The 15,859-nt window shown below is 41.0% G+C and overlaps 1 protein-coding gene across 1 annotated transcript in view; it reads right to left on the bottom strand.

Annotated features, from left to right (window-relative positions):
• Positions 1-15,859, bottom strand: part of Ism1 (isthmin 1) — a 78,469-nt gene that overhangs the window by 26,426 nt on the left and 36,184 nt on the right. The window contains exon 2 of the mRNA XM_028883588.2: positions 120-350. Within this exon, the coding sequence (XP_028739421.1) occupies positions 120-350 (231 nt within the window). The remainder of the gene's footprint in view (positions 1-119; positions 351-15,859) is intronic.

Here is a 15,859-nt window from a genome sequence, read left to right as displayed (position 1 = left end):
AAGTCAGAGCGGGGTTGAGAAGGGCAAGGGGGTAAGGCTGCAGGACTTGTTAGAATCAGGTTAGGAAACAAAAGATGAACTGTTTTCTTCTCCTTCACTTGCCAGCTGCTGAGAATTACCTGAATATTTGGATTCTGCCCATTGATATCAGCTTTGGAAAGATCTGGAAAGTTTGGTAGGTCAAGAAGAAAGGATCTGGGACCGTCTCTTTGCAATGAAGGATGCCCAGTCTCTTGAGGGAATCTCTGTCTCGGGAAGGGTTGGTGGATGACTTGGTGCTCCCCTGGGACTTCTTTGGACAGAGGAAAGCTGGTTTCTGGTGTGGAATCACTCTCCAAGTTGAGGTTATTCTAAAACATACAAACAAAACATACAAGTAATGAAGAAATACTTAGAAGGCAGGCAGTTAAAAGTGCTACTCTTAACAGTCCATTAAATTAAGGGACAAGGACAATTTATTCTGGTGGCTGGACTTAACCAAGTTTCTTAGTCATTGTTCTATAGCTGTGAAGAGACACCATGACCAAGGCAACTCTTACAAAAATAAGGCATTTAATTGGGACCTTGCTCACAGTTCTAGAAGGTTAGTTCATTATTGTCATGGTGAGAAGCAGACAGGCATGGCGCTGTAGCAGTAGCTGAGATCTTTACATCCTGATCCATAGGCACCAGGCAGAGATGCTGGGCCTAGCATGGACTTTTAAAACCTCAAAAACCCACTCCCAATAACCTACTTCTTCCAAGACTACATCTTACTCTAACAAGACCACACCTCCCAATCTTTCCGAAAAGGTCTGCCAACTGATGACTAAGCATTCAAATATATAACCCTATGGGGGTCATTCTTATTGAAACTACCATGGCCAGCATAGTATTCCCAACTCATTTACCTACCACATGGTTTAGTTTCTCCATCTTTAAAAGATCAAGACAGGAAATGTCTCCAAGTTTACTATTTAGGAATTTTCTTGGGAGTTTTGAACTATATATTAAGCACCAAAGCACATCAAAATAAGAGAGCTATTTTGAAGGAAAAGAGGTACTCCTTTAAAAGCTGGAACCAACTTATAGTTCATTTCTCACAGCTTCAACTGGTTAACCACCATGGCTTTAATTATAACCTTAATGTCCAGTTTTGTTTCTTTGGTGTAAATCATAAAGGAAAAGATTTGGTTAAATTGGATAAATATTTAAGTCAAACTATTGATTACATCTATTCATTCACCCATTGTATTTCTATTCACTCATCAATTCATTTATCCATTCATTTCTGTTCAGCCATTTATTCTTGTCTATTCATCTATCCATTTATTCATACATATATATTTTGCTTATAGCTTTCTATCTCTCTCCAATAAATAAATCATAACTACAAGCTAGGCATGAGATGAATTAACACATGAGATAGTCATGTAAGCTGTACTCTTTTGGAATGTACATCTATGTGTAGCAAATAAGAATACATAAACAAATAAGACAAGAGACTACTGTAGTGGGTAGCCATTCCAGCTTTGATCTGGAAGTTCCAACCCCCATTGAGGCTTCGGCAACTGTCACACCTACAAGGTGGGGCCAAGGGAGGACCCTGGAGACCAGAGATCCAGATGGGCCAGCTCGCTCTCTGTTTTGGGACCCTGGACAGTGGAGGTTGACCAAGCAGAGCTCCAGAGAACACCGCTGGACTGCAATACACCTTCCCCAGACCCCACGACCTACCTATCCCTTCATTTGTAAGTTACCCACTAAATAAATGTTCCTTTTAATTATGTGGAGTGGCCTTAGTAATTTCACCAATATCTGGCTCCCAACGTGGGGCTAGATAATTACAATCTTCCTTAGTTATGATAAAAGATAAGTTAGATATAAAACCTTTAAACTCACAAATATAAAATAGATAGGATATTTTCTTTAATATTGTAACTGTAATTCTTGCTCAATAATTGTTTTGTTATATGTAATTTTACTAGGTTAAAGTTAAAACCTTCCTTTTTAAAAAAGAAAAGTGTAAGTGCTGTGGATATCGCTCTATGTAAATAAACACTGATTGGCCAATAGCCAGACAGGAAGTATAGGCGGGACTAACAGAGAGGAGAATTGAGGAAGGAGGAAGGAGAGGAGACTGCCTGGAGCCGCCGCCAGGACAAGGAAGAAATAAAGTACCAGTAAGCCACGAGCCAGAGCCATGTGGCAAAGTAAAGACTAATAGAAATGGACTAAATATAAGAGTAAGAGCTAGACAATGATAGGCCTGAGCTAGTGGCCAAGCAGTTTAAATAATGTAAGCATCTGTGTGTTTATTTTATAAGTGGGCTCCAGGACTGGTGGGACTTGGTGGGACCTGGAGAGAAAAGCACACCAGCTACAAACTACTGAACATTAGCTAGATGGACAGAGAACACCTCTTTGAGGAGGTAACAGCAGAGACAAGATCCGGACAAGAGAAGGAGAAGCCCCAAAGTGATCCCAAGGTATGACAAAGAGCAAATTAGATAGAACTCACAAAGGAGGAACTGAGAGCTACTTTGAGAAACATAAAATCAGGAAGGCTGGGTGTAGAAAGACAAAAGTTGAAGAAACACAAGAGAGAAGGAAGAAGAGATAGAGAAAAATGACAAAAAGAGAACTCTGAAATCTAACACTTTTATTCTTAAAATTGCAAGTCAAATCATTTTCTCACCTAGTGAAAAAGTCCCAATTTACTTGTCATTGGGGAAACTTTTCCAATGTAGCTATCCCTGTCCTTTCACACTTTCTGGAACACTCAGCAAAGGCATCCTCTGGCCCTTCAGGGACAGTATTTTTATGTTTACTGGTGGAAGGAGATGTGGAGATAGAATTTCCCCAGCCTTTGGGTCAGTGGTTAATGCTGTTGTTATTGTTGGGCATGTTTTGAGGTTTGGGAGTTACGTTCCAGCACATTGTCTCCACACACACTCCCTGACCCCACTGCAGTGCTGTTCATCCAGCCAAACAGTTCTGTCTAGAATGAAAACACGTTTGACTCTGAGTACCCAAGGTCAAGAGCAGCCTGAGACTGAAACACACATAGACCACCTTTGTCACTCTGCCACCTCTGAAGTGGGAAATGAGAGGTTGCTTTCCTGTTTTCACTTGCCCTTACCTTTTGCTCAGGAGATGTGGCCAAGCCAGTGTCTCTGTTAACTTTTCCAGCCACCTCTCTGTCATGATTTTTGTTTCCTAGAATGATTGTCGAGGGAGCAGGACTAGTATTCTGAGGCATTGCTCAATGCAACAAATTCTAAATGTATTATTGTTTGATTGAGTTGGGGGGGGCAAGAAAGAAAGGGAGAGGGGAGAGAGAGGGAGAGGAAGAGAGGGAGAGAAAGAGGAGAGAAGGAGAAAGGAAAGATGAGAGATAGACTAGAAGAGAACAGTTTTCTTCACTGGATACCCAATCCCAACACTTCCCTGATGGTGTTAGAGAGAACAGTTGGTGTTAGAGGATACAGTCAGTTCTCCTTGATGGTGTTAGAGTGCAGCCAGTAATCCCTGATGGTGTTAGAAGAGTCAGTTCTCCCTGATGGTATTAGAGAGTACAGTTGGATTCTTCCTATTGGTGCGAGGCTGTTCAGCTGGTTCTCCTGGAGATTTTTTTGTTGGGGACTCAGGCATATAAATCATATAAGGGGCTTGGTATTTGCTTTCCTAATGCTTTATAGATTTTTGTAATCCAAGCCCCAGATTTTTTGTATCAACTAAACATGTTCTTAACTAGAGCAAAAGCAAAACTCTTTGTGCTGGAGATGTAGCTCAGTGGTAGAACATTTTCTTAGCATCCTCAAGGTCCTGGGTTCAATTCTCAGCATTGCAACACACACACACACACACACACACACACACACACACACACACACAACGAAGTATTCTTTTTACTACTAAATTTTGTGTTTTCAAAGAGATTGGAAATGTACATATGTGGCCAGTTGACATTTTACTTAGGTGTCTGAAAAGAAAAGGACTGAATTTAATTGATTTATTTTTTCCTTTGACTCGTGAATTCTTCTGATGGAAAATTCACCACCATAGAGTAATTACTGGCTTAGATTCAAACCAAACAAACCCCTTCAACTTTCTATGGCTTAATGCTCCTCCATGCAAAGCACAGCAGATAATCACAGTCCTATAGTCTTCCAGAAAGATGGTCTAGAGTTGGGCTTTATCTACACAATAAAAGAGAAGTGCAAAGTTAGGACCTTTGGCTGAGCAATCCAGGCCACAAGTGACTCTGCTGGGAATAGTTTGAGGACTGGGATTCAAGTATGTTTTGAATTGAGTCTTGCACAAAACTGTGGCATTGCTCCATTGTTCCCCAACCACCCTGCCCCCTAGACACTTGGGCTCAACATTTGTAAATATTTGGAAGATTGGAATTAATAACAAAATGCTATTCACAATCTCTGAAAATCTGAATTATGTTTGCACCTCTTCCAAATCTAGTTACCTTGATGTCATGCTATGCTGTGTTCCTAACTGTTCAAAAACTGGAAACCTTGGGGTCAAGGAAGGGTATTTAAGAATGATCCCTCTAAGACAAAATAGAATTTTGCTCCATCAATAACAAAATATGAAAGTACCCATTATTTTGGTGATCTGAGACAGGAGGATGATAGACATCTACTAATAGTACAGGCAAAGGCTGTACTCTTAAAGGGACATGGGTCACATCTTCCTTGCAGAGTCTAGTTGATGACAACACTCTGGTTGTCACCATACTTACTCATTGGGTGTCCCACTTAAATTACTATAACACGGCAAAGAGTTACAGGGTAGGTGAAAACTGTAAAAACAGGGTTTTATTTAGACAAGTAAACACTCTTATCTGGAGATGATAGCTTAGAGATGTCCAGGAATTTAAGACAAGAAACACTACATTCCATCTGAGATGTCATAGGATGCATTTCTGTCTAAATTCAAGTGACAAAAGGGGCTTGCCTGCTCAGTATGGGAACATGTTCCTTGCTTTATAGTCTGCCTTTAATCAGTGACCTTCCAATAGCAACACTGTAGCACAGCCGCAGTAGCCATTCTCCTTTGGTGGTTCTAATGGAGAGCCATTACTCCCACTGAGAATGAAAACAGGATAACTGAAGTTGAGGAAGGGGATCTAGGTGGGTCAAATTAGCTAGTTACAACTTCATACTTTCCATCTTTGTGTACAGGAATCCCTTCATTTTCCTACAAGTATTTGGACTTAAAACAGCACGGTTCTAGAAACATCAGGCTCTTGCAGGTTAGTGTTTTGCTTCAGATAGCAATAGTGTGGCAGATATGCAGTTGCCTACCCAAAGATCCTTCCTATCTTTTTTTTTTACTCAGTGTTTGTTTCAGGTGGGAAGACAGCTGCCTAAAACTATAGCTCCCAAACTTTGTTGCAGCTGAGGGCTGATCATGTGACACAGGCTGTCCAGATAGGGTTAAGGAGAGGTGAAGGCATGAAGTGTTAAAAAAAGAAGTAGATTTAGTTTGCCTTTTGTCCTTCTCTATCCCACTTTCTCCTGTATATAGAACTGATGGCACCACCACCCTGATCACATCAGTCCAGGATCGATGACTCCCCAAATGTCTTCCTATTATCATTGATAATTGCCCTAGCTAGGGTTCCTATTGCTGTAATGAAACACCATGACCAAAAGCAACTTGGAGAGGAAAGGGTTTATTCAGCTTATACTTCCACATCACAGTTTATCACCAAAGCAAGTCAGAACAGGAACTCAACTAGGACAGGAACCTGGAAGCAGGAACTGATGCAGAGGCCAAGGAGGGATGTTGCTTACTGTCTTAACTCATCATGGCTTACTCAGCCTGCTTTCTTACAGAACCCAGGACTACCAGGCCAGTAGTGGCTCCCATCACAATGGACTGGCCTCTCCTCCATGAATCAACTCATTCAATAATTAATAAATTGGTCAATAAAGATTAATCAAATAATTAAGAAAATACCCTCTAGCCAGATCTAATGAAGGCATTTTCTCAGTTGAGGACCTTTCCTCTTTGATGACTCTCTAGCTTGTATCAGGTTGACATAGAAATAGCCAGCACAATAATGCTACAGTAGCAGTAGCAATGTTCCCTTCTGTAAAATCTATTGTATTTTTAGAGCTGTGACAATTATTTAAATGTTAAACTCTCTGCTTTGTTGGTTTATGTGTTAGCTTTTATGCCAGGACCATATGTTTGGCTTGGTTGAAAAAAAAAAAAAACCAAAAAATTCCTGTCATCTGTCATTTATAGAAATGCTGATGGAATCGTGGAACTGAAATGAGCTAAACACAAAAAGACAAATACTGCCTATTGTTGCTCATTTGTGGAAGTTAAGAATATTAATCTCAATGAAATAGTGAGTGTACTGGTTGCCAAAGACTGGGAAGGTTAGGGAGTGAGTACCAGGAGAGCTTAGATAATGGGTGCTCATACACAGCCGAGGGGACAAATTCGAGCTGTTGTTTCACAGCACAGGAGGGTACCAATAGTCTCCAATAATTTATCATATGTTTCAAAATAGCTAGAAGAGTTTGAAAGTTTCTTTTCTTTTCTTTTCTTTTTTTTTTTTTTTTTTTTTTGGTTTTTCGAGACAGGGTTTCTCTGTGTAACTTTGTGCCTTTCCTGGGACTCACTTGGTAGCCCAGGCTGGCCTCGAACTCACAGAGATCTGCCTGGCTCTGCCTCCCGAGTGCTGGGATTAAAGGCGTGTGCCACCACTGCCCGGCCAAGAGTTTGAAAGTTTCTAAAAAATAGACATGATATATAAATAATAAATATTGGAAGCTAATTACCAGGAAGTTATCATTACATATGGCATACATATTTTGAATTATCATAGTGTACTCTATAAGTATGCACAATGCTATATGTTAATAAAATAAAATGATTAAAGGGAGGGGACCCATGATTTGAATATGTTATATGAAAAAAATATTTTCAATAAAAAAGTAAAAACCCATTTAGTTAATTAACTGTGTTGAGTTTTTGATCTTTGTGATTGAACTTAGTCCTTAAATGACAGAATTATTGGCAGGGCATAAGATGAAATGTGACTGAACTCCTTGGCATCCAGTTGTAGATGCTGGGCTCTGCAACCTCCTGTAACATCCCATTCCAAATCTGCAACCCTCTGCAGATACTTACTGAATTGTCATTGTTTCTGTATTTACATGTTATATTCCTCAAATCTTGATGACTGCGCTATGCTGCACTTCCTTTAAATTGTACTAGAGTGCTCTCAATAATGTTCAAGGGTTTGTCCTCACTCAAATGAACCAGAGCTCCTTACACAAATGGCTGAGCCAAGAGCTTGAGAATAGATACTGCACATGCATGTGAGTTTGGAATATTTTGCAGTGACAGACAGCAAAGACATTTTCAGTGCCTAACAGGGTTCTCTGGGGTGGGGGAAAACCACAGGAACCAACTTAAAGGGATCTCAGTTAGATTAGACAATTTGAGCATCAAAAAAAAAGAAAGAGCCGGGCGGTGGTGGCGCACGCCTTTAATTCCAGCACTCGGGAGGCAGAGCCAGGCGGATCTCTGTGAGTTCGAGGCAGCCTGGGCTACCAAGTGAGTTCCAGAAAGCGCAAAGCTACACAGAGAAACTGTCTCGAAAAAAAAAAAAAAAAAAAAAAAAAAAAAAAAAAAAAAAAAAAAAAAAAAGAAAGAAAGAAAGAAAGAAAGAAAGAAAGAAAGAAAGAAAAAGAAAAACTACATGACTGACGCACACTGAATCTGAAAGTGCATGAGCATATACTGGAACCTCTGAGGAAAAAAATCCCAGAAAAATGACTATCATTATTTGAAGTAGCTATAATTAAACTCTGAGGGGGTAATTTGTGAGCTGAGATCAAAAGGAAATAAAAGTGAACAGGTGAAGGGGACAGGAAAGTGGGAAGATGAGCCAGGAAGACAGAAGCCTGCAGCTGACTGAGCCTGCTTTATAATACTGAAGAGTTCGGAGCTGGGAGGGGTCCACGTCGCAGTCCTTCTGTAACATAGTGGAATAGTGTGAACACCAGCTTGTCTTGTGACTTTTCCACAGGTGCTACTTCATGGGTGGCATTCTGCGAGTCGGTTAGAGGCTGGTTGGAGCTGTGTGGTACTCGGATTACGTCAACCCTCCTATGTCTTCTCCCTTTGCTCGCACAACTTGGTTCTGCACACCTGGTTCTCACACAACCTGGTCCTGCACATCCCCGGGTAGTTATACTGAGATGAAGAAGAACATTTTCTGGGACAATTTTTAAGATGATAAACTATATTTTTTTTTATCACTGTGTTCCTCATGCTGAGTATATAATAGGTACAAGACCGAGGATGTCCAGTCACAGCATTCTGCCACTGTGTGGCTCGAGCTGCTCATTGTGATGTCCTTGTGGCCCAGGTGGATTACCACAACCACATCAACTGCCAGAGTGGTCAGAATGGCCAGACTGTCCCAGCTGGTCATTTGCTGCAGGGAGTGAATACAAGGGGGAAAGAATAAGGTTCTTTAGACAGCAAAACACAGGACGAATTGAGATGATGATCACCTAGTCAGGAAGACCATCACAGCAGAGAGGAACAGGCTGAGGGAACGGTCAGTGATCCAGTGTTTGGAAAAAGGACCCAAGTTGTCCCTGTCTGCAAACAGCACCTGCTCCCTTTGGCAAACATCCGCCAAGGGCTGTTGTGTGGAAAACACGGTTGCTCCGGTCCCTCCTCAAGCCTCCGGGAGAGGCACATGCTGGTAACAAACTGGCTGGCTAGAAATGTTTTAGTGCTTTTCCTTTTTAAGGCTGTGGAAACTATTCCCAGATTAATACAACCAGGCCGACTTCTCAGAGTCAGACTTGATGGCAAATTTCTGGGGGGCAAAGAAGGCTGTATCTGCAATCTCTGAGTCCCATTCCCCAATTCCAACTGCTAAGGGGGCGCCAAATAAGTACTAGCTAATGATAATGATTGCTATGTCTTGTTAAATTTTGTTTTAATTAGGCTCAGGCTGTAGGCCTCATTACTCCTAATGTAGCTTTAATGTGGGATTCTAAAGGAAAAAAAAAGAATCTAAGAATCTTCTATTGAAGATATTAAAGAAGATATTATTAGCAATGCATTTGGTTTCACAGGCTTTGAACAACAAACAACAGAGATTATAATTAACGTCACTGTAGTCTCTCTCCTAAAAACACACTAACAATATAGCTAATTAGCAATATGTCCTCATTTGCAGCTAGACATCTGCATATTATTATCAACAATGCTTGTTTCCTTTTTCCAGATTAAAGGAAGCCATACTGCACCCAGGCATATGGCTGCACTTCTTCCATATTAAAACACTCTGTTTCCTTGTACCCAGGATAAGGGATAATCATACTTTTTTTTTTTTAATCTGTGCTGGGCATCGATTTTGTCTGGAAAACTTCCACACATCTAAAAATAAGTTCAAGAATGCCACTGGTGGGGTTTCAAAGGGAAGAGCAAAAGTTCTCCATTTGGGGAGATAAAAGAATAAAGGACACACTGATTATCTTCACACATGATTGAAGAGCAAGTACTCCTGGGGAGAGAAAAGCTAGGGAATGAAAAAAATGAGATCTCAGCATCTCTTTCTCCAAGGGACACACTTGCTCTTGATGCTCAAGAAGATTGGATGGAGATGGCCATGCTATAAGTAGCAGCGGTGGATGCTGGGAAGAGGCAATCAAGATCCACTAGGGAGACACCATCCAGTCTGGATGTGAGGGTACAAAGGTTGACTGCCCTCCATTCTTGCTATACCTGCATGCGATGACAATCACTCCCTGCAAACAGCATGAATGAAGTAAATAGTTGCTTCATCAATGCCTCTATTCTAAACCAAGCTTAAAAATGCAACAACTCTTAGGAACTATGCTGGCAGAGAGGAGACAGCCAGACATGTGTTTCAGTCTTTGTTAGGGGATCTTGAAGACAGCCCTGGGAGTTGGTGACACAGTCACATCATGTTTCAAGAAGGCAGGAGTGTCACAGTCTGGCTGGGAACCAATAGAGCCTTCTGTTTAAAGTCTGACTAATAGCTGAGGAATCTCTGGTTGTGGTGGCAGAAAGCATGAGGAGGATGTTTACTTTAGGGCATGGGAGTGACCTCACTTCTGATCTCAGGCACCGCTTTAGAAGAGATGAAGGATGGTCCATTCTCTGCACTGGGGCAGGAATTGGCTCTCTGGGGGAGGGGCTGCCCAACTCTGTGCATCTTTCCTAATGCTTCTGGGCCAGCTGGCAAAATGGAAGCCAGCATGTTGCTGATTTATCTCTAATACTTCTGTATTACTTTGATCTTAAAACTGTGTAGATTATTAGTGGCGTTTCAAGTTGTGTTTTCTCCATCGCTGGCACAGAAAACAGAGGGGTAATTTTTCCAGGACCCACTTCTTTTATGTTCTGTTAGTTAAAAAATGAACTGAAATCACCCTTTCAACTCTAAGATAACATATAAGGCATAATTACAAGGGTGGAAAGCCAGTTTTCCCAGAAAAGAATCTTTACTCATGCTATAAAACATCAATGAAAATATAAGGTGGAAAAATTGTATTTTCTAGATTGCTCCTTTGAGGTAGGTAGACAAACCTAGATAATAAAGCTAACTCTCATGAGGCTGTATCCCTGGGTACTCATATTTGAGGCCAGACCTAATTTGCCAAGGGCTATAATGGATAGGCCTGGGCTGTCCACCAGGGGGCTTCAGTCACTGCTTTTTGGTCACACTGGAGCTCAGCATCCCCTAAATGTTGCACCCTGAGCAAATGTTACCAAGTATGGATTATTGACTATGTTCCAAGTCGTACTTTCTCTATTGCTAGAAATGAAGACAGAGTGATCCTTTGCATTTTAGCTATACCCAAGACTCAGAGGAAATTATAGAAAAGAGGGTGGAAAGATTGTAAGAGCTAGAGGACCAGATTGCTCACTGCTATAGTGTCTGGATGTGAAAGGGAATCTGCACCCGAAACACCACAACAATATGGTTGCCTAAACAAGACGTACATAATGACAACACCACTTGACACAACAACACAGATAGGAGAATATTAAAAGGTGCTCCCCTAGATAAAGATCTATGGGCAATTAATGGGGGGGGGGAGGAGAGAGAGAGAGAGAGAGAGAGAGAGAGAGAGAGAGAGAGAGAGAGAGAGAGAGAATGTTTGAGAATGTTTCTTCTTCTGGGATGTGCTTGCTGGCAGGTTATCTAATCAGTGGTCAGTCCCAAACACATGCACACATGAGTAACACTAAATGGACTCAGTCCGTTCTGTATTTGTGTGGAAATGATGACGACGAAGAAGAGGTTATGAAACTGACAGAACTTGTGGAGGACACTGAAAGAGTCAGGGAGGGAGCTGTAGGAAGACAGTATTCATAAATGAAATTCTCAAAAAAGATTTAAAAAGAAAGAAAGAAAACAGTGATTATCTAAACCAGTGTTCTCAACCTTTAGGAAGAAATGCTGAGGCACTTTAATACAGTTCCTCCTGTATTATTTTTGTTGCTACTCCATAACGATAATTTTGCTACTGTTATGAATCATAATGTAAATATCTGTGCTTTCCAACAGTCTTAGGCGACCCCTATGAACGGGTCATTCAGTCCCCAAAGGGGTTTTGACCCACTGGCTGAGAACCGCTGATCTAGACCCATTTCTCAGGACCCAGCTTTGAAGAGACATTAATCAACGTGCTCATGTCCTGGTTAGTGGTTGTCAAATTGATGCAAACTGGAATCACTTGGGAAAAAGAATCTCAATGGAGTAATTGCCTCCAAAAGATTGGCTTGTGGGAATATCTGTTCAGACATTTTCTTGACTATTAATTTTCATAGAAGGGTCAAACACACTGTGGGCAGTGCCATCCCTGGGCAGGTGGATCTCAGATGTATAAGAAAGGTAACTGAGCAAGCCAGGGGAAGCAAGCCATCAAGCAGTACTTCTCCATGGTTTCTGCTTCAGTTCCTGCCTCCAGGCTCATCCCTTGAGCTTCTATCCAGGCTTCCCTAAATGATGAACTGTGAAGTGGAAGATATAAGAAACCCTTTCCTCCCTGTCTTAGGGTTTCTATCATTGTGAAGAGACATGATGACCATGACAACTCTTATAATGGAAAACATTTCATCGGGGTGGCTTGCAGTTTCAGAGGCTCAGTCCATTATCATCATGGAGGGACATGGTGGTATGCAGGTGCTGGAGAAGGAGCGGAGAGTTCTACATCTTGATCCACAGGCAACAAGAAGTGAACTGTGTGTCATGCTGGGCATAGCTTGAGCATAGGAGACCTCAAAGCCCATCCCTACAGTGACACAGTTCTTCCAACAAGGCCATACCTACTCCAACAAAGCCACATCTCCTAATAGTGCCACTCCCTATGGGGGCCTTTTTCTTTCAACCCACTACAATCTCCAAGTTGCTATTGGTGTTAGTGTTTATCACAGCAATAGAAAAGTAAATTAGGACAGCAGGTACCAAGTATCCAAATTCTGCTTTGACCAGAAGGGGTCCAGCAAGCCAAAGAGGCTCAGACAGTGAGTCAGTACCTCCTTATGTAATGAAGGGTACTAAAGACCCAAAGCCAGGATTCTGATTTTGGAAGGGAAATCCCAGAAGGTAAGTCAGATCACATAGAATGCTGATTCAGAGGCTGAGGCCAGAGGCTGGGCTGGCCCTGCCCAGTTACTATACCAATTAAGAAGGTGGAATCTTCTCAACATCTAAGCTCCACACTTTTTACTTCTAGAAATCTCTCCATTTCAAGTACCTATAGATTTTTAAAAGGAATGTAACCCTACCCTTGGAATTTTAGAAAGGAGCTCATGTAATTGTGGGGATAGTGCTGGACCTAGAATGAGGCCTGTATCCCAGGCCCAAACTTGCCTTACTGTAAGTTTGGGTAAGTTACTGTGGTTTGCATCTATGGTAGAATGGTTTTAAAGATGTCTACAAATTCTTCCTTTCTAAATAACCTGCCTTAAGCAGGTGTACCCTGTATACAGTCTTTGAACTTGACGATGCTACTGACTGACTATGAGTTTAGCCATGTTACTTACTATGAGAGACAGCAAAAACACAGACCCAAAGTGCTTGTGCTTTAGTATTACTTATTTTAGTTGCTCTTTGGAGTGTACCAAGAAGCCAGGACTAACCTGCTGAAATGGGAGAGATGTAGATCAGGGGCCATATATCCCTCAGGTGGAGATCCATGACCACCCAAGACTAACTGAGCCAACTTGGCTGAGATTAAGAGAATAATGAAGAATAATATAGTTTTAAGTTACCAAATTCAGAGTGGTTTATTACACAGTAAAAGCTAACTGATACAGGACCTTAGCTGTTTTTTTTCATAAGGGTCTTAGGAAGTAGGATGAGAATTTTAGAAGAGCTCTCTGGGTTTTCTGGAGATATTGTATCATAGCAATGTGACTTTAAACATTTAAACAATGTTTGCTATTTTTAAACTGTGTGTGTGTGTGTGTGTGTGTGTGTGTGTGTGTGGTGTATGTGTGACAGAGAGAGGGGGTATGTGTAGTGTACATAAGTGCAGGTGCATGTGGATTCGACAGGCATTGGATCCTCCTGAGGATGGAATTATAGGTGCTTATGATCTGCTTGATGTATGTGCTGGGAACTGAACTCAGGTTCTCTACAACAGTAGTACATGTCCTTAACTGCCTCGATGTGTTTTATTTTCAAAACTTTTTGAAACGGCCAAAACAGCAGATCCATGGGTAGCCTGATTAAATAAAAACCCAATGGCTCTAAATGCATCAAATGCAGATGCTACCTTCAGTGACTAGAACACCACTGTCTCCTTTCTTGGGTTAACTCAAGATTGGTGAAAGCTATTGCAACATCCACCATCTACTTCCTTCACTTACATGTTATTTGTTAACAGCTCCACCACCAGCATCTCAAAGGTTCAGAGTTGATTCTGTAACAGTTTTTCCTTGCACTTTCACGATGCACCCGGATAGCTCTGTTGGCTGCCAGAAACTATTCAAGCTCATTCACTAGAGAGTCAGGCCTGGTAGCATAAGCTAATTATAGAGCTGTCACAGACCAAATGTGGCTGGAGGTGAGGAGAAAGCTGCAGGCCACTAGGACTTATGCCTATCCAGACAAATCTGACGAAGCTTCTGTTCTCCTGTCTTCAGGGAAACACAGTCTGGTCCCTGAAAGTGATGCAGCTGTTGGGTATTTTGACAAAGCTTGGTTAATTTGGGGTGTTTGCTAGATTCATGAGTTTTCCCAACAAGCTTTTCTTCCATCTCTATCATGTATCAGGCATTGTGTGCTGGACCATGGCAGTTCACATCACACATGGATCATTAAGGAAAGTTATCAAAAATATGAAAATGAAGCCAAAAGGGAGAGCAAACTCATCAGTTCATAATGAGACACAATATAACATCCTTATCTGGGATTATTTAATTCTCTGGGAGGATACATCTTTGAGGCATTATTGATTAGAATGATAGATTAAATATGATATGCTTACTTAGAGATCTTCATCCTGTAGAAATTTAAATGGATTTGGTTCAGCATAAATACTCAAGGCTTATGACTTTATGGGTGTTTAGTATATTAATCAACTTTATTCAATATAGAAATGTACTTAATTATCTTCCCAACTGGTTTTATAATTTGTTCTTCAAATGCTGTGAACTGGCATTAATCTCTCCCTAGTTTTCTCATTAATTAGTTAAATATTTGAGATTTGCTTACTCTACATTGGTAGAAGAATCATGTCTTTTAATTGAAATTTAGGAAAATTGTATATGGACAAGTTTTTCTTTTGTCTTTAAGAAGTTCCAGAAGGGGAAATTAAAAATATTCATACACTAAAAAATTGCAAGGTAGAAAGTAGAAACTCCTGAAGGATGGGGTATTTTCAGTTTAAGGAAGAGAAATTGTACAGACTCTTCACAACTTAATATGTAGTTTTTTTTTTTTTTTTTTTTTTTTTTTTTTTTTTTTTTTTTTTTGAGTCAGGGTTTTACTTTCACTATGGATCCCATCCTTGGCTGGCCTGAAACTTACTATGAGCAGGCCAGCCTAGAACTGTGAGATTTGTCTGTCTCTGGTCCAGAGTGCTAGGATTAAAAGTGTGCAGCACCACATCCAGCTGATGACTCTTTCATGTCATTTACTATGTTCTTTAATCTTATCCAACTTTCCTGGATGCTGGCCCAAGGCACTAAAAATCTGAAACAAGAGTGAAAAACCATGGTATATGAAAAGGAATTCCCTTGCTATGTGTTCTCAAAAGACAGTGCCTGCCACTAGATACAAAACTTACTTTCAACATCCCTGTCCCCATATCTAGTCCCCTTCTGATCCTTGAGAAACTGCTTCCTGGTTTTATTGTCATATAAGAGAAATCTCCCACCAAAATTCCTTCAGTTAGTTGAGGTTCAAGAAAGAGAACTGCACTTCTTTACAGGCCATCAGGGGCTGTGGAGAGTGGAGGCCGACAGAGAAGGTATTTATCTGCTTACTGCTCTTCCCAGTCATATTAGTTACTTTGCTCATCACTGTCATCAAATACTTAAGAAAATCCATTTAAGGAGAGGACTGATTTATTTTGGCTCATGGTAGCAAACGTCTCAGTCTATTATGGTGAATACAGAATGTCAAAGTAGATCAGCTCACACATAATGGCAGCCAGGAAATAGAGAAAGGGGATACAGGAGGATGTTGGAGAAGATGGACTCCCAAGGACACATTCCCAGTGACCTACTTTATCCAACTAAGCTCCATCTCCTACGTTTCCTGACCACCCAATAATGCTATCATATAATGAATCCATCAAAGGTTTAACCAACCCACTCATTAAGTCAGAACTCC

The sequence above is a fragment of the Peromyscus leucopus genome, chromosome 4, assembly GCF_004664715.2.
Source record: "Peromyscus leucopus breed LL Stock chromosome 4, UCI_PerLeu_2.1, whole genome shotgun sequence".
NCBI classification, from domain to species: Eukaryota; Metazoa; Chordata; class Mammalia; order Rodentia; family Cricetidae; genus Peromyscus; species Peromyscus leucopus.
This window is presented reverse-complemented; position numbering and strand designations above follow the sequence as displayed.